Source organism: Salminus brasiliensis, chromosome 6, assembly GCF_030463535.1.
Source record: "Salminus brasiliensis chromosome 6, fSalBra1.hap2, whole genome shotgun sequence".
Taxonomy (NCBI): Eukaryota; Metazoa; Chordata; class Actinopteri; order Characiformes; family Bryconidae; genus Salminus; species Salminus brasiliensis.
The window spans coordinates 37012207-37031236 of NC_132883.1; the positions used below are offsets into that span (position 1 = coordinate 37012207).

Consider the following 19030-nt stretch of genomic DNA (forward strand, 5'->3'; position numbering starts at 1 on the left):
TTAGAAAGATCTGTCAAAGGTAACTTTGCACATTAGTAATTGTAAATGAATGGTTTTCCTAAACCGGCTGTATTTCTAGTCTATGTACGTTAGACACTAGTATTGAACGTGTGCTATAGCGCTTCTACATACTGTAGCTGGCTCCGTCACAGCGATGCTTTCGCTTCTAGCTGCCTTCTTCGGAACGAACCAATCAGAGACACGATGGGTAAATACAGGACTTAACTGACGACGGAGTGGCCCAATGAGCTTTCGCAAAGTGATCAACGTCAGTCGAGGAGGAATATCTCGACCAATCGGCTGAGAGAGTGGGATGGCGGCTCGAGAATATCCTCCAGTATGTTTTCTGATTCCGTCCAGTTCGATCGGCAACGGGAGCGGAGAAAGGAAAGCTGAGAGCCCGAAGGCAGTAGCCCCCACCACCGCCGGCCCAGGTTACCATCTAGCACCGGGAAAACACACTAGAGAGCAACCGCCGGCTTTACCAACAGGGAACCACCATGAGCAGCGAGGCCGAAACACAGCAGCAGCAGCCGCCGCCTGCCGCCGATGCGGAGAGCCCATCCAGCCCGGCAGCCGCAGCTACCGCGGGGGATAAGAAGGTCATCGGTAAGGGAGCTGGCGTTAATGATAAACCTGCCCGTGTTGTCCAGTTAATTTCGCTTGTTGTTGAGACTAATGTCCGGCTGATACCTCGGTTAGCTAGCTAGCTGCCCGAGCATGCTGTTATTTTACAAAAGTAGCGTTAACTCAACGACACCCTCGCCGTGGCTCTGTCGTTAGTATTGTCGCCAGGTTGTCCACGTTGAAAACACGACTCCCGTTTTACGAGCCTCCAACGTGGTCAGCGTACCGTGGAGTGTCTTCGTGGTTTAGTACAGCTAGTTGAGAAAAATAACGCTTATAATAATAATAATAATAATAATTCATAACATGACTCTCAACGGCCGTTGGCTATCGTGTTCAGTTCGACGGTTAATTCTGACACGGCTCCCAATTTAAACCGAGGAGCGTGCTGCGGTTCGTCCGCGCGGGTTCCGAAATCGAGCGGTTAGCGTTGTAGCTATAGCTAACTTTGCTAACACGAGGCCTCTCTCTCTCCCTGTGTGTGTGCGCGCACACCGGCCGGCTACTCGGCAAGCTAGCGTGGTTTGGACTGTCTGTAGCTCCGCAATTACGCGAATAAAACGACTACTAATGTGGCAGCTTAAACGTAGCCAACCGTTTCTGGAAGTCTGAGCAGAGCGGAGACATTGGGGTAGTTCTCTGTTCAGCATCTTTACAGCAAGAGGAGTTTGGCCTTGATCGTGACCCCTTTTTACCTCAGCTTCAGGCATCCCCAACGTTAGCGAACTAGCTGGCTAGCTACCTACTATCTACCTAGCTAGAGTCTTCAGGGTATCAGTGGGTCTCCTTAGGGGGCATGTGGTTTCACACATCTCTGCAGCATACTACAGTATGGCCCCCCGTAATTACATTAGCTATTTCAGGGGTGTTCATCGCCGCGTATTAGTGAATTTATCAGCCAAACAGGCTCAAGCTATTCTTTGTTTGCCTGCTGGCCTCCGGATCCTCCGCCCGAACGCAGGCGAGCCGACCCCCCCGGTTGGGTGACGCTGAAGTCGGCGCAGGCGGGAGGGATGCTCTGCTGGATACTGTTTAAAATTAAAAAGGCGCGTTTGCCTGCTTTCAAAATGATCCAGGGAACACGCCGAGTAGGATGCAGCTAGCTCGCCGAAGTTACCGATCCCAAAATGTCCGCCGTGCTGCTCGGATGATGGGGATTTCTTTTGTCTAAGCGTCGAGCACGCACGATTTGGGATAAGCCGAGCGAGCTTAACGGAAACCGGTCGTTCCGCGAGAAAACGTCGGCTCTGGAAGCTCGATATCCATTTCTAACCAGCGCTGAGGTCGATCCCACACGGACGTTAAATTCACTATTTTCTACCTGGCGTTAGTCCAACCACATGGCTGAGGCTAGTGGCTAACTGGCTACTACGGTTAACTTAGCTAGCTAGCATCTGTAAGCGCAGCAGCGGTGTTGCTAGCTAGCCAGTTAGCTACCTCGCTAGCGGCTGATCATTATCTTAGCTGGATCACATTTTGGGTTTATTTTGAACCAGCAGCGAGGAGTCGTGCTGCAGAAGGACGGTGTTCTCTCCATATAAGAGACCATCACGCATTTTCAGTCATTTTCCTGAGGTAAACTTGGACCCGCCTCGGAGCAGGAACGTGTAACACCACGTGTAACATCATAATGTCTTCCTTATTTCACTCTCCGTGTCTCATTTCCTTGAAGAAGTGGGCGATGATTAATGCATGAATATGGAGATCCCGTAGCACCATATCTAGAATATCACATATGTGGTTATGAGGCTTGTGACTGGTTTAGTATTAGTGTCAGGACTGCTTGATCACGGGTTAATTCAGACTCGCAGGGTCAGAACACAAACCCATATAGGAACATGAGTCCTGTTCTGAAGAAAGACCCTGATACGAGCAGCTGGCTATGCAGAGCAGTGGTTTTACATCAGAGTCTATAAACAGCTCGACAGTTGGAGGATATAAATAGATTCCCTCTAAATGTCTGCTTAGAATTTGGCAATGGTTACGGGTTCCTTTTCTTCATGGCTGTGCTGTTTGCATTCTCACTTGAAGCACAAAACCCTCTCATGTGCATTCAAACAATGATTTTTGAAACATTGCAAGAGTGGCGTTCCTAATTCATAATCTTTTTTTCCCCCTCTTACTCCTGTAGCAACAAAGGTCCTGGGGACAGTGAAATGGTTCAACGTAAGGAATGGCTACGGTTTCATCAACAGGTAAACTGCTTGCAGTTAGATACCAGTCATTATATGTGGGTCAGGGAACATCCTCAATCCTATTAGAGCTCTGAAATGCTTACAGCCAGAATGCTGACTGCTCTGGCAGGAACACACTACTGTTTACTCAAGAGTGCTAATCACTGTCCAAAGCCAGTTGGTTCATGTTTATCTCAATTAACTGGATCTCATGTCTCCGTCACCGACTTGATCACATCTTTCTTTGCTTGTTTTAAGAAATGACACCAAGGAAGACGTCTTTGTACACCAGGTAAATATTTGCAGTGTCTCTGTTCTTGTTCTTTGTAACTTTAATATGCAGAGTAAATAGTTTGGTGTCCTGATCAATGCTTTTTGCTTGTCCCCAGACGGCCATTAAAAAAAATAACCCAAGGAAATACCTTCGCAGTGTTGGGGATGGAGAGACTGTGGAGTTTGATGTGGTTGAGGGGGAAAAGGTGAGGTTGATTTCCTAAAACTTACCATGTCATTTTCTTTCAGCAGTGTAAAGAGAGAAGAAAAAACAAAAAAAAACAAAAAACCCTTAGTAGACCTAGCAACTAACTTTAATGGGAGTCCCAGTATCTTTAACTGAAAATGCCAGGCATCTGACCAGTGCCTTAAGGTGTTGGCGCTCTATGCAGCTTTACTAACCTACAGATCAGCTTACAGCTTGAATTCAGAAAAAAAAAAAAAAGAAATGACTCGCTTGCTGTCAGTCCTGTGGCCACATTTTGGAGGTGTGCTCTATCTAGGGTAATTTTTGAAACAGGGGCAGAATTAACTAAATAATGTTCACACTGCTGATAGTTTTTAATAAATATTATGTCCTGCTGTGTGAACGTAGCCTGGCGCTTGTGTATTGTAAATGTGCATGTTATTACCTTGTTTAAAAATATTTTCCAAATGTCTTTTCAGGGTGCTGAGGCAGCCAATGTCACCGGGCCAGGCGGCGTTCCCGTTCAGGGGAGCAAATATGCAGCTGACAGGAACCGGTACAGGCGGTACCCACGCAGGAGAGGACCTCCTCGCGACTACCAGGAGAACTATCAGAGTGACGGGGAGGGAGAGGTGCGTGAAAAGGGAGAGAGTGGAGATAACGCACCTGAGGGTGAGCAACAACAACGCAAACCCTCCTTCCCGGGCAGACGGCGCTATCCCCCTTACTATGTGAGAAGGCGCTATGGACGCCGGCCCCCCTACACCAACGCACCACCCAGGGGAGAGATGACTGAGGTATGCTGGTGGCTGAAGTTGGGGGGGGTGTAAAGCCCTTAGAAAAAGCGTGTAAAGCCCTTAGTGTTGAAGTTGGCATTGAAAAAGGCCAAATTGTGGAATATAGTGCTTGTGACATGGTCCAATTTGTTCTCGAAGATGTCTAACTGACTTAGACTTGGTCACTCAGTGTTGCATAGTGTTTGTTGTGTGTTAACTTTTTGTGCTCCTCTGTTTCTAGGGTGGGGAAGGCGATGAGAACCAGGGCGGTCCAGATCAGGGCAACAAACCAGTGAGGCAGAACTTCTACAGAGGCTTCCGACCAAGGTTCAGACCAAGGTTTGCATGTTGTGTTCACTGCCATGAGGCTGCAACATTGAGATGATGAGGGACATGTGACTAACCCAACATTGGCGGTTTTGTTGTGGCCATTGATGGAATTTGTCACAGACACTAATCATTAATAGATCTCTGCCACAAATGGGTACTGGTACAGTTGAATGGATGACTTTGTTCCTCCCCTGCCGAACGATGCAGAATGATGCTAACCAAATCTGGCTGTTTGTTAAGCCAAACATGCAAAATCAGAAGCACTGTCCTGTGTGCTCAGTTTAATGAGTAATCAAAAGCTAGAAAGAAATGCATTTGAAATTGTTTACTTCTCAGGGGCAGTAGATCATATTTTAAGGGAGACTAGATGGTATCTTGGAATTGGCCATGACAAACCGTTCTCTAAAAAGGTTTTAAAATGTTTAGGCATTCTGTTCTCTCTGTTGCAGCTTCGGATAGTAAATGCTCATGTTAATCACTTTTCATATTTCTTACAGTTCTCTACTTGGTTATGTAACCATTCTTAATTTCAGTTTAGTATGTGATGTAAGTAACCAACGTCTATATTTAGCAGGGGTCCACCCCGTCCCCGGCCACCGCGGGAAGGGGAAGAGGACAAGGAGAACCAGGGTGAGGGTGGCCAAAACCAAGAGCCCCGCCAGCGCCGCTACCGCCGCAACTTCAACTACCGCCGCAGACGGACCCAGACCACCAAGCCTCAGGACGGCAAGGACAGCAAGGCAGCAGAAGCATCCGCCGACAAATCAGCCGCTCCCGAAGCCGAACAAGGCGGGGCAGAGTAGAACAACCCCCACCGGCTTCACCATCTTGCACCATCCTGCCGGGTTGGTTTCAAACCTTTTTGATTACTAATTCTTGGAGTGATTTGTTCATGGGTATGCCATGCAGCTAGTTATGTTTCAAGTGTTGTGTTTTATAATTTGTCACACTTGTATGGCTATGTATTATTTGGAGGCAATTTTTTTATTTTAAAGTGTGTGGATAGAGCTGGAGTTTTCTAAGGGTAAGATTTAGATATGGGTTTTGGATTGAGGTTAATTTTGGAATTTGTTAGCTTTCATTTAGCGTTTATAGGACTGCTTGAAAACATGAACACTTTCAAAACAAAAAACTGTAATGACAGACTGATCAAACTGGTTGGGCATATCTTGAAATTTTTGAATACTGATATGCACAATCCTTAGGAAGCATAGTTTATGACGATGAGGAGCAAAAAGGAAACCTGTTTGGTATAGGTGTCTGAAACTAAATGATTTACTAGAATCAAATCACTCTTCTGTTAACTCCTGAGTGATGGCCAATACTGAACAGAATTCACTTCAGCCCATATGCAGATATTTTTACGCGGTCATGGGTGGTACTCTATACACGCGCCTAGTTTGTTGAGGGGTTTTCTCGGGATAATATTTGGATTCTTGATTGGCACTTGCCAAAAGGAGACCAATGCCACCCTTGCCAAGCCCTTAGTAAATGTTAGAGCGGGGCAGTTTTTTTTGTTTTTTAAATAAATGTAATGGCTCTAATCACTAAAGGGTGAAGAGAATTCAAACTGCATTAAAACGTTACAGCACCTGTAAACATAGCTGGTACCCTGGCAATGCTGGCAGCTGTTATGCATTTGAGATTTCCAGTGTGGGTGCATGGGTAGTGCATTAAAACAAACTATTGAATCCAGACCACCTCCCAATCCTCTGAAATGTAACTGTTAAATATTTCACATTATGTTCTTGTCTGGTGTGCTGGTTTAACCAGAATCACGGGAAAGGGAAGGGTACATGCCACAGAGGATGGCATCTTGGTAAAGTGCCCAGCTCGGTTAAACTCTGATTGCCCTGGAGCAGTGCTTCAGTTTGCACTTTCCATTGACATAAGGCTAGATCAGCCTGTTCAGTGAGTGCACGAGCTAACACTGTGGATTTGATAAAGCAAACTAAATGCCCGGCTCCAGCACACTCTATTGTGCCTTTGGCGTTTGCATCATTGAGTGACATTTTATGTGCATGGTCGTTTCCAATTGAAGTTCAGTTAGAAAGCCAGAGTAACTACAGTACCCTAGGCACGGCACTTTTGACTGAAGCTGAATTAACTGTTTCTCTCCGTTCTTGTGCTTTCAGTTTTTGTCAACAAGAAGAAACATCCAAGATCTGAGCAATAAGAACCAGATTTGACCTGACGATCGTCTAAGCTTGCAACATGCGTTTGACCAGATTACCACCGATTGCCTGCAGAATCTATGCAGACCTGTTTTCTTTTCCATTCTTTTTATGTGACAGCTAAAAGTTTTGGGGAAACAGCAGATGTTTTTCTAAATCGGTCTTAAGTTTTTACACCAAATGGTTTTTAAAAGAAGTAATTTGATATCTGGTCAGTTTGACATTTTTAAATAACTTTTTATGTATCCAAACATGAATTTTAACAAAAGGCAAGCTCAATAAAAGATAAAGACGAACTTTCTCCTCTGGGTTTTCTTTCAGGTTTGATCAAGTTCAAATTTGAGCTCTGTAAAGTAAAATTACTTCAGTGTGAGCAAAGTCACTATAACAGCTCCACCCTCTCATGCAGTTCTTCAGCAGGGGCACTCATGTGATGTAGTTGCAAAGTGTGCTCAGACGTTGGTCTCTTTGCGCAGTCTCTCCATGCGCTGAATGTTGGACTCCAGGGCAGTGCGGTTGGTGATCTGGGTAGCACAGCTTGCTGGAAACCAGCCTCTCTCGCCATCCCTCATTCGTTCCCCATAGCACCAACCTAGAACAGACAGCTTGGACTCATTTTGATGATTCAGAGTGCCGTTGGTGATGTAAACGGCTTTTTTTTGGCCTTTTGGAATTCCATTTGGCCTTACTCAGCCCTTTTTAAACGATAACACAGGCAAATGATTCAGTGGGTTAAACCACATGACTTCAGATGACTCTCAGTTTTGAAGCTTGTATGTGTGAAGTCACTATAACACACTGAACTGGACATACTAGGTTCTGCACTTCTACAGATGTCTTACCAGGGGGCACCTAAAACAGCTTCAGTTGCACATGACATGGCCAATGTTCCCCACTGCCTTCAATTCAGTCATTTTAGGGTTAAATATTCCATTGACATCACATAAGCACACATTGATCTTGCTCCAAGCCAGTTTAAGCTGGTATTGATCCACAATGGCTCAAATTTTGGGGGAGGGAGCTGTTCAGATGTTACAATGCCTCCTTACCTTCCACCTCCTGCAGGACGATGACCACTTCAGCCTGTTGCAGACTTAGCTCATCTGGCTCCTTAGGCATATAGGCTTTGGTAGCTTCATATTGAGGAAGGGCTGAAATATACACAAACAAGCATGGTGTCCTTATGACTGTTCTGTTAGCATTGGCCTACAAATTCTATGGGAATAGAAGTTCCTGATATACATTCCTTAGGATTCATATCCCATATTCACAAACTCAAATGTTGTGGTTTTTGTACCAGAAAAGCAATAATTTTACATGATAACCCTCTAATACCAGGGGTGCTCAATCCTAGTCCTGGAGATCCACCACATGACATATGCAAATATACCCCTAAAGGAGTAACGTTGGAGCTAAAAATCTGCAGGGTGTTAGTTGTCTTTAAAATACCTGATACAGTGGCACGCAAAAATAATTTTACTGCGTAGAACAGTGTCCCAACCAAACATGGCCGATTCAATCAGCTGATTAACAAGCCTTTTCAGAGTTGCAGGGGGTGTGTTAAAGCGTGCAGGACAGGGTGCTTCCAGGACCAGGGTTGAAAAGAACTAGAGTAGAAGATGAACCAGTCTTTAGAAGGCAACCTGTTTGGAAACAAGTCCTGTAGCCTGACAAAGTTCAAATATAACGAACAATATGACTGCAATTAGCAAACTGTTGAACACTGGGGTGGATTGACCACGTTTTGAGCTTCTTGTCAAAGATTCCCAAACTTTTGCATTCCACTGTAAATGACCTTATTCAAAAAGTTGTCCTGGCTCATAATTTCTGCATAACCAGAGGCTGAAAATAGCCCCATTCCAACTGTTATTGATGATAAAAAAAATATGCTATTGTCTTTCTGAATGATTTCTAATATTTGACCACTCACCTTCTTCGCTAAGGATACTGTCTGCTTGCTTGTGCCTTCGCAGAGCAGTGACCCAGCGAGCTCTGTCCAGTCTGTAAACACAGTCATCCATATGTACACATCTCTTTAAAAATATTGGAAGTCATTACTGTTCATTATTCTCCCACCGTGATATACAGGATGTTGCAAGCTGTCAAATGCTGGCTCATAATAATTTACATATGTGCCAGCAGATGGAGCTAGAGACGACGTGCGTTCATGGCGGCTTACTTGTTCTCAGCCACAAAGGCCATCTGCTCGCAGCGCCCCTCGCTGTTGTGCTTCATGGTGAGTCGCAGGTAGTGCTTAGAGTCAGCCTGCCCTTCTTCTGCCTCCACGTTTTCCAGTGTGGCGTAGTCAAACACCACATAGCTCTCCTCGCTGCTTACGTACACACAAGGTTCAAGTTACAAGAATGCCCCAAGACACAATCTGACAAAACTAGTCCTCGATAGCATCTGTTGTACCAGTAATGCAATTCCTCCTTTGAGGTGTTTTTTGTATAGAGATGGTTCTGAAAAAAAAGCTGCATTGTCATGAATGAGACACTCCCTCTCGTGTTATATTGCTAAATGACTGGCCTGGAAATAAGGCCTGGCTAAAGCGAGTTGCTAGCCTGCAAACTGGTTATAAGAATGGCCTCCCATTCATGACAGACATTAGGCTAAGTTGCAGTTCAGTCATGCTTCTGGTTCTTCCTCTCAGCTGAGATACTGTACGAGTGCTAGCCTGAGTCAGGGATGGCCCTTTGACTGCTTGCAGCTTAGCTTCAGCTATTCAGTTATGAAGGTATGTCAGGCATGCTATGCTACATCAGCCATCCAAACCTCCCCTTGCTGAGAGCTGACCCTGAAGCCACTCAGGCCACTCTACATCTGCTACTGACCTGCTACTGCAGTGCTAAACACTAAACCGGCTAATACAGATATTGAAATTCTGAGTTACAGCCAAACTGATATCAATCCGTTTAAATGTAACTGAAGCTCTTAAGATGAGCATCTAAACTCTATGCTCAAACTATGAAGCAACTGCAGCCGTTTAGGACCAGAATCGAACACTACTGCTTTACATTACATCTTCAATGGTTTATACATTCTGCAATACTCTTCACAGCCTGCATGAGTGAAAACTGCAACTTTCGAAAGCAGTCACGACAAAATGAACCAATCCTGCAAGCCCACACGCAGCAGCAGACTGCACCAGTCACCTCAAAGCAAGACACAAAATTTCAGGAGGACCAGAGATCGGAGCTTTGGGCCACTCTAGTGTGAAAAAGCCCTTCAATTTGGGTTGGAGGTAAAAACCTGCTGGAAGGTAGATCTCCACAAAGAGTTGGTGACCACTGCCATACATCTGGAATTTCATTTTGCTAGAATCCCTTACATAAAATGCAACCAAGTTGGACAAGGGTGAGAACTAACGTGTTTACTTCACCCCACATGAACCACCACTGCATCTTTTATCTCGTCAATGAACAATCCTGTTACATCAGCAACCAGATGGCCAAGCAACAGTCGTCCTTTGCAGGATTCAAACTACCTGCTTGTACATACCCCTCTACCTCCTAGACCCTCAGAGCCAGCTTTAAACCACACAGCACCCACAAGTAGGAAGTGTTCAAAATAAACAGGATTCAAAGAAAACGTAAACGCTGCACAAACCTGGCTACACATGGGCACCAAACCCTTGGTTTTCTGATGTTGAGTCCCAAAGAGTCTGTTTACTTTATTTTACCATAGTATTATGTGGTATCAATTGAACACTTGGCATCAATAACAATTCTTGTAGCATGACAATCCTGCCCCATTCATATGCTGTCATAACAAAAACCTCTACTTTAAATTCTGAATCTTTCCAGATTCAGCTCCACTGCTTTTTTATATAAAGAAGTAAAAACAAAAACAGGTGGACTTGCCTTTTTTTTCTAGTGACGATCAGCACATCGTTGAAGACGAACAGGCAGTAGCTCTTGTGGCTGAAAGCCTTCCAGAAAATACCCAGCTCCACCAGGCAAATGGGCAGCTCACCTCTCTTCAGCAGCCAGCGAGAGGCTGATACCAGCGGGAATGGCTACAAACACAGAGAAAGAATAATAAATGCTTTAACATATTAATGAACTTATGCCGAAATTGGAATGTAATGTAATTGAGCCTCCACATTATGTTTGTGTCTGAAGTTTGCCTATTGCAGATTTCAGGCGCTTTCAGGCTTATGTATCTAACAGCACAGTTTAAGCAAAGTGTTTGCAGTGTCTTTAGCCTTTCAGTCGTGGATTAGTCCTGCAGATCCATTGCAAAACTAAAAACAAGCATATCTTAGCTTAAAGCCCTTACAAATTAAATAATAATGTATTCCATTACGATTACTAAAGTGGTCCCAGTCAGATAGCTTTCCCTAATTGTGTTTATGTACATGTATTTATGGAGCATGTCATCACTACATTAGTAACACAGAATCTTTGTTTTGTTGGCTTTAAGTGTTATAAACATCGGAGTGTGGATGACTCCAATATAATTGCAGTGCTGCAGCAGAGACCTTGATCTTCCCAAAATCCATCTGTTTCTGGATGGTGTACATCTGCTCAGTGCGCTCCATCCTCCGGGCTCCGTCATTACAGCTCTTCACCAGCTGACCAACAGATAAACACAACAAATAAGATGACCTTGTAAACCAGCCCTGAGCTCTCATTGTTGCACAGCATGGCCAACACCAAATGAGGTAATCACCATGCTATTCAGCTGTTGTTTAAAAACTCTTAAAGGAACTGTGGTCCAGCATTCCACTCCACCCTTTCATAAATATAATAATAATAATAATATGCTTTTAAAAAGCATACATATACTTGTACAGCACAATTAATTATCTTTTCGCATATCCCAGCTTAGAAGCCAGGGTCAGATTACAAGGTCTGAGACAGTTAAAGGCCTTGCTCAAGAGACCACAGTGACTGTTTAGTGGACCGGTGTATCAAACCCACAATCAACCATGTGATCAAAAAATAAATGTCATAATTATTAAGCCTTTTTTAACGCTGATACATGCCTGCTCTGCTTGTGTGTGGTTTTTAGTTTGGCAAGCCGGAGTCTCTTTTGTATTAGAGTCAGAAACGAAGGAGCTGTTGACGACGTCACATCCTGTTTACTTGCAAGTATGAACGTGTCCCAGTAAATTACTGTTGGAGGGATGGATGTGCGAACTGCACAAACAGACCAATTTTAAAACCCTGTTAGATTTACACCTAATACCTAAAAACAAGAGCATTTTTAAAATAAATAAATAAATAAAATAAGACAACACTCAACACTCTACCGTTTTTTCTCAACATTAGGCTTCTGCTCGTGCAACAGTGCATTGCAGCTGTACCCTGAGAGATGATTGCTGTTCGCCGGCAGAGTGTGCCGTATTGAGGGTTGCTAAAGCCTCCAAGTTGCTAAACCACCCAAACCTAAACATCAAAAACAGCTGATGCCAATCCAAACCAACATGGCCTACTGATAAACTGTAGCCATCTTATATTAACCATCTAATATTAAAATCAATTCTACATGAGGAAGAGAATTTAGCAGGACTATGTACTGCCAGATTAACCGGATCTCCACAGCAACTTCTGGCACATGCAAGTCTTGATACCTAAGCAGTGAGACCTGTGTTTGCTCGTTTCTCAGCAAACAAAAGTGATCTTAAGAGATCACTGTACAACGAGCAAACACAGGTCTCCCTGCTTAAGCATCAAGACTTTAATGTGTCAAAAGCAGTTTGGGAGATTCGACTCCTGGTAAAAGGTCTTGTTGTCACGGTTGCAAAATCAACCCAATTTGGTAGGAAACCGCCCAATCTGGCAACACTGGTTGACTGATGTCTGAATGTCGGCCTTCCTCAGAAAAAGCTGCATGCGAACCTTCAAATTATGGGTATTCCATGTACTTCTGTAGTGGACATCATCTGAACACTATACTTTACTATACTATTTCTTCAGACACCACTAGTCAATAGGGCAGAGTTTCAGTGTGTTTTATTCAGAGACAAAAGAACAGGGCTGTGAATGGGACAGTTGAACATTTTTTTTTACCACATACTATGTATACTTAATAAATGCAAACATCCCTAGAATTTTTGGTTGTTTTATTTAGTTATTATAGAATGTAGAATGTAGCTGAATCACCTAATCTCAATATTGATTAACTAATACTTCTAAATAATAAATCTTCAATTTGCCTATTGAGTGAATAATGGCAGGATTTCCAGGCCTGTAGGACTGTCTGGTTGAATATAGGCTTCAGTGCACACTGTACCTTACTGATGGCCTTCAGTGCCCAGCGAGCTGCATAGTATTCGGTCGTCTGTTTGGTTGTCTTCTGACAGATGGTCTGCGTGAAGGTACACACAGGGAGAGGGGCAACTTCAGTCGCATCATAAAATAACAGCAAAGGCTAGTACATGTTATAAAGCTGAAGTATGTGTTTTCTTTTTTTATGCAGGTTTTGTTTGTGTGTGTGTGTGTGTGTGTGTGTGTGTGTGTGTGTGTGTGTGTGTTTAAGGTTGGTATCCTCACATCCATCAGTAGGGGCAGGCGGGTAACTCTCTGCATGGGCAGAATGAGGAAAGAGAACATGGGCAATCCTCCACATTCAGGACTACACTCGATCTGTTTCAGCACCTCCTTAAAGGCTGTGTTTTTCTCACTGCAACACACGCGCACACACACACACACACACACACACACACACACACACACACACACACACACACACACACACACACACACACACACACACACACAGCAAGTATTGCAAATCAACAATACATTACCAGTATTTTACCCACTATACTCTTTTATGAAATGAATGGAACCAGTTTGTAAAAGGGTTGTGTGTTTATATTTTACAATTTCATCACTGTCATTACCAAAGTCCTACATCTACTCTAATATAACTTTACTATTTTTCATATGAACTTCATCTTCAGACATTTTTCATACTGATACATTCAGCCCACGTTTTCAGAACTGTTTGTTTATTAGGACCCATGAGTGCACAATGCCACTTTTTCTTTTGTGATACAGATATTGAAATGTTGAGTATTAGCCAAAGTGGACAGATCTGATAGATGAAGCATACGTTAATTTTCCCTTTCCCTCCCTTTTTCTTATTAATTCAAAACTGTGAAATATGTAGAGCATTATAATAAAACAATATTCATGTGATGGCATCATCAGTACATCAGTACAGTGTATAAGGGGCCTGTTTAAAAACCTGATCTCTGGATCAAAGCTTGTTTCCACTGACCTCCTGTCAGCCACTTCATAAGACACCCCATTACTCCACCCTCATCTCCTCAACGTCCCTGCTACTCCACCCTCATCTCCTCAACACCCCTGTTAATCCACCTTCATCTTCTCAACACCATGTGAAATCTGGTACACTGCCTGCACCAGCAGCTACACTGCCAAAACAGTAGCTCAGCAAGAAATGTGCAAAAACGTCTCCCCTGATCCTACAAAGCTACCAACACTGGAAAAGTTAAGGCCAGCATGTGCTGGCAAAGCTGGCAAGTTCTGTGCAACCAGTCACTGCATCTTTTGGACGCCTCTGGTCGAACTGCTGAACATGTTTGGGGGAGGGGGAAGAAGAAAGGAAAGCAACAGCCACATGGAGACACTTACGATAGCTTCTGCAGGGTCCTCTGCTGGAAGGTTTCATTGGAGCAATAGACGATATAGGGCTCAAAGTGGTTGCTAGCATGATCTTGTACAATATCACTGATGTCCTTAATGACAGGGTTTAATTGGTGCCGCCTCTCAAGTTCCTCAAAAAACCTAGGAGAAACAAAGAAAGCGAAAGAGAGAAAGAGAGAGAGAGAGGTTATCCACAAGGAAAATAAGCTTTGAAAAATAGCCGTTTCTAGTTAACAAAATTGTACCATTGAAGAACAACCAGTGAACAGGTGACAGGGTCATGGGCGCCCAAGGCTTATTGATATGTATGAGTGAAGGCTAAACCAGCAGCTCCAATCCCACATAAGACTTGTGGAAACATCTAATGCTGGCGAGTCCTTGCCTCGACAAGGCAGAGCTGTTTCTGGGGCCAAAGGGGACCTACATCAATACTAGGCAAGTGGTTTTAATTTTATGGCTTATTGGAATATAGGCCTGGATACACAACTTCAGGGAAAAACATGTACATGTAAACGTAAAATCTGTTTCAAAGCTGTCTATACAGAATTGTGATTAAATATAAATGTTGCAAATGACATAAGGGTAAGGAGTGCAATGACTGCTGCTTTGCAGACTGCAGTAGCCTTTCTATTAAGGCTTCCTTTCCATTTTCTCAGTCCATATGGCAACTCCCAGCCTGAGGAAAAACAACTTCAAAAGAGTCCCTCCCATGTCCCCACTCAGCTTAATCTCGAACACCCTGCCCTGCTGCTAACGGCATGCTTGAGGAACCAGCTATGCATTGCTCGGCTGGGCTTGGACCCATGCCACACCTTTTGGCCGAGTACCTGTACTTTCAGGTAGCTGACCCTGGTCTAGGTCAGTTTCTCCCAGTCGGAGGCTAAGTAGAGATCCTTTCAGTGTGGAGAAAGTCCTAGCTTTAGAGAAACAGGACTCCTACACAGGCTGGGCTGCTAAACCAGTTTGACTAGCATGTTTCGACATATCCTGTGCAGAAGAGAACACCGCAAGTGTCGGAATAAAACATGTCAGGACACAGGCCTGACACACTTGGAAACCTACTGGAAAAGACTGTTGTGTTGTGATGTGAAAACATTAGGCCTTCATTTGTTACATCATTTAAATAATGCTAGGTTCCCCTTTACTTTGTATACACATTTCATAATTAATGGCCCAAAATGAACTGGAATCCAATACTGTAACATTAAAGCTGAGATTTTTTTTCTCAGAGATAAAAGGTTTTCCTTATTTCCTCATTGGCCTATTGCTGGCATCTATGCTTTTTTATGCTGCTTAGTTCACTGTACACCACATTAGAAAGCACTAAACCAGTCCCATATCAGCCCAACAGTAGAGACTGATTACACTGACTGAGGAGAGAGGTAATACCAGTAGCAATTCTACTGTTGCGAGCCAAAGGGCGGCTGTCTGTTGAAAACTGGTTTGGGAAACCTGGATTATGTTAAACGAGGTCTGAATGTAGTCAGCTGCAGTAAATGATTATAGTGAGAATGTGTATTTTACATGATAATGAGTGTCTGTTAAAATAAATAGTACAAGTCCTTCTTTGTCCTAATGGGTTCCACATTTGCACGTAATCATACTAGAGTTTTTATTCTGTTGCCATCAATGGTACTGGTTTGAATCCCATGTCATGTTGCCTGCCATCAGCAGCCACAGCCTGAGAGAGCACAATTGGCCTCTCTCTCTCTCTACATGTCAAGAGCATCATATGTGATGCGGGAAGAGTACTAAGTATCTTAGTAGTAGTAATTGGTTATTTAAAATTGGAACTAAACTAAAATTAAGAAATTTAAGAGAAACCAAAATAAAAGAAAATACATTTATTACTGATAAAATATGCTTTCAAAATTGTATAGATAATAAATTTAAATTAAATGTCTTGGACAAGAGAACAGCTGGTCATTTACTGGGTTTCAATTAGCAATTAATTCCATTAGGTTGAAGTTGTGTTAAGTAACTCTTCACTTTGGAAATGTTGGGGTTTTTTTTCTTTCAGTTTAAAACCTGTTACTATTTACAGTGTTGCTGTGCTAGCGGGAACTTTCCTTTCTGCTTCTATTGTTTTACTGTGTTACTGTGTTTTAACCTGTTTATCTGAATAAACTGTTTAAACATGGGGAGAAGTGAGAAGTGAACAAACAGCATTGTAATTAGGTGATTTTCCTATGATTTATTTTGGCATTTAGTTGTAGATCTAGTTCATCTTTATTTTTTTTTCTTTCAGCTGAAAAACCTAGAAATGCCATTTTCCACAATTTTCCACCAGATGTTTCTGGTGCTTCCCAAAACATGTCCATAAAAAGAAAAGTTGAGATGTATGAAACATGCTCTTTGGTCTCACACATTCTAAAATGTGGAGACTCTCCCTTATCCCTTTTTATAAAACACAACAATACCTAGACCTACCCTTACATAAACTGCTGCTGTGCTGTGTTGTGTTTCAGTGGCGTACCGTTTGCTGACCGTCTGGATGACAGAGATGTTGGAGAACAGGTGATGGTGCTCGGTCGTGGTCATGGTCTTCCTCAAGGCCTCGCTGGCTTTGAAATGGTGCACCAGGATGCTCAAACTGTGCTGGTAGGAGTACTCCGAAGTCATGATCTCAAAGATGGCCTACACAAAACACACAGACTGAAGACATCAGTGGAAAGAAACAAGCCACAGTTTTAAAGTTGGGGGGGGGGTTGGGGACAACAAACAAACAAACAAACCAACCCAACAACATCTTCCTGGAGCAAATAAAGAACAGATTAGTATTGAGCTGTGGAGCAGTAGATCTGTGAACTGTGTTCTCTGGAAGGACAGTAGTGACAGAGTAGAGACAGTCAAAAACAGGGAAGAATTAATTTATTAATTACCTTCATTTCAGAAGAAACAAAGAATAAGTAGGTGTCCCGATACTTGTGTCCATGTGTATAAATCAATAATAATATACCATTTTTGTTTTATAAACTTCAGAATGAGCATATAAAGCTCACACTACTCAAACACTCAACTACAACACGACTGCCTGTCGGCACTATTACCTTTGCCACCATCAGCTTAACTGAATATGAAGCACCCTCAGCAGCAGGTCATAATGATAGTGATTCTGCTCCTCTGTTAACGTGCAGGTACAGAAAGTATGTTAGAGTAGGACAATCCACTATCCAGGTCAAATCAGGTTTACCCTCTTCATCAGTAGCTTGGACTAAACATCTGTATTTGTGATTATTCTGACCTATTCTGATCTATAGGAAAATGTTGCAGCCATTATTTGTAGAACATGTCGTCATGGTTAACACCCCTACACAACACAACCAGCCATAGGAGGCCCTTTTTTAAAAAAAAATTTATGTGCACACAGTCTCTCCAAATGGTTGTGTTGTGTAGGGGTGTTAACCATGATATAATGCCCTACAATAAAACAAAGCATGACACAACAGACAGGAAGTAGGCACGGAGTCTGTCACGAAATGAGTTAACATGATGAACTCTCATGATACAACAGATTTATCACCATATGGAAAGATAACAATAACATCAACATAAGACATGAGACTCAGGCGTCAATCTGAGATTTTAAAATGACTCTGAGGTGTAAGCTATGGGTAAGGTGATACCAGTACCAACAGTGGGATCATGCTATTGCTTATGGACGAAGCTCTACTTTTTTTATACATTATTTGTGCAATTAAGAATTCCCTTCACTTTAGCTGTATTCAAATGAGCTTCCGGCTGGATATTAAATAATATGGAGAATGACTTCATGGTTTTATAGCTCCAGCGCTATAAGGCAGATAACAGGGTTGTTAGGGACCCGGCTAAACTGAAGTGAGGAGAAAACTTAAATAAAAAAATAAAGGTGTGTTACACTCCAGCACTATAACTAGGAGAGACATCTGTTTATGAATCCCAAAGCCACACTGAAGCCACCTGATTCCATACACAATGCCGAGTATGGAAAAGGGAAAAGCCTAGAATAGAATAACAAGGTGTGGCTGTGTTGTGTGTACAAGGTGGACCTTGCTATTTACACAGCAGCGAGACTGTACTTGGACACAAGAATCAGACATTTAATAGCCACAAAGCCAGCAGCCAGGGTGCAGTCTGACTGCACTGAAACTGGAGATGCACTGATATGAGAATTGTGAGCAGATATCTGCTACACGTCATCTGATTTGACGAGTCTAATTACATGGTTATCAATGAAAAGTGCAGTTGATCAGTGTTTATTAAGCACTAACGATATCCTTGAATATCCTTAGAAAAGCATATTGTATCACAATACAAACATTTATCACGATACAATAAAATATCTTCATATTGTCCAGCTCTACGCAGCAGTCTTGACTCATCACCAAAACTGACTCCTAACGAAAACAGCGATAAAAGAATATGGGGTTGATGATACTGGAGAACAGCACATAACCACTAGATTCAATATAGAATTGAAGTTGAAGTGAAAGCCGGAGAAGCATGCGACTGTCCGTGTTGGGCTACAAGCTAACGCTAGATTTTATAATCTCTTCTCTCAGATGTCCGCTAACCACATATCTACTATTTATACATCAAAGAACAAGTTAAAATACTGAATTAATGCATTCTATTATATTCTAGACACCATTACGAAATCAGGACTATGTGCAGTAGTCCAGCCTCGCCTAAACATTCTGCTCTTCTGGAGTCCAATAAATAGATCATCAAATATCAGTTTAATAGAAGTCAAATCTGACCATCTGTCCGATTCCAATGATTTTATTAAGCAAACATCTGTTGATGATCCTGATATCCTTGTGTGTCCCTCATCACTGCAAAGCTCTTGGATGATTGTATGCAGCTGTAGTTATTTAACAACCTGATG

General features: G+C 42.8%; 2 protein-coding genes across 5 annotated transcripts in view; one reads left to right on the top strand and one right to left on the bottom strand.

Annotated features, from left to right (window-relative positions):
* Positions 1-408: 408 nt before the first annotated feature.
* Positions 409-6837, top strand: ybx1 (Y box binding protein 1). 4 transcript variants are annotated; one of them, XM_072682272.1, is made up of 8 exons: positions 409-609; positions 2759-2822; positions 3060-3093; positions 3191-3280; positions 3741-4058; positions 4279-4376; positions 4939-5212; positions 6503-6837. In XM_072682272.1, the coding sequence occupies exons 1-7, from the start codon at positions 501-503 to the stop codon at positions 5168-5170; spliced, it is 945 nt and encodes a 314-aa protein (XP_072538373.1). In that variant the 5' UTR covers positions 409-500; the 3' UTR covers positions 5171-5212; positions 6503-6837. The 4 variants fall into 4 exon arrangements, with proteins under 4 accessions (XP_072538373.1, XP_072538375.1, XP_072538376.1 ...); XM_072682274.1 differs by having other exon boundaries at positions 4942-5212; XM_072682275.1 differs by having other exon boundaries at positions 4279-4364.
* The window catches only part of arhgef16 (Rho guanine nucleotide exchange factor (GEF) 16), a 20240-nt gene continuing 7898 nt past the window's right edge, over positions 6689-19030 (bottom strand). The window contains exons 6-15 of the mRNA XM_072682267.1: positions 16640-16800; positions 14152-14304; positions 13042-13171; positions 12782-12856; positions 11025-11117; positions 10405-10559; positions 8721-8870; positions 8472-8542; positions 7591-7692; positions 6689-7133 (exon numbers count right to left, since the gene is read on the bottom strand). Coding sequence (XP_072538368.1) covers positions 6994-7133; positions 7591-7692; positions 8472-8542; positions 8721-8870; positions 10405-10559; positions 11025-11117; positions 12782-12856; positions 13042-13171; positions 14152-14304; positions 16640-16800 — 1230 coding nt within the window. The 3' untranslated portion in view covers positions 6689-6993. The remainder of the gene's footprint in view (positions 7134-7590; positions 7693-8471; positions 8543-8720; positions 8871-10404; positions 10560-11024; positions 11118-12781; positions 12857-13041; positions 13172-14151; positions 14305-16639; positions 16801-19030) is intronic.

Bases quoted from the DNA above. Each gene is read 5' to 3' on its own strand.
- ybx1 (XM_072682272.1), top strand. From the start codon at position 501: ATGAGCAGCGAGGCCGAAACACAGCAGCAGCAGCCGCCGCCTGCCGCC. The intron at 3,094-3,190 runs GTAAATATTTGC...GCTTGTCCCCAG, and splicing joins AAGACGTCTTTGTACACCAG to ACGGCCATTAAAAAAAATAA. The intron at 3,281-3,740 runs GTGAGGTTGATT...ATGTCTTTTCAG, and splicing joins ATGTGGTTGAGGGGGAAAAG to GGTGCTGAGGCAGCCAATGT.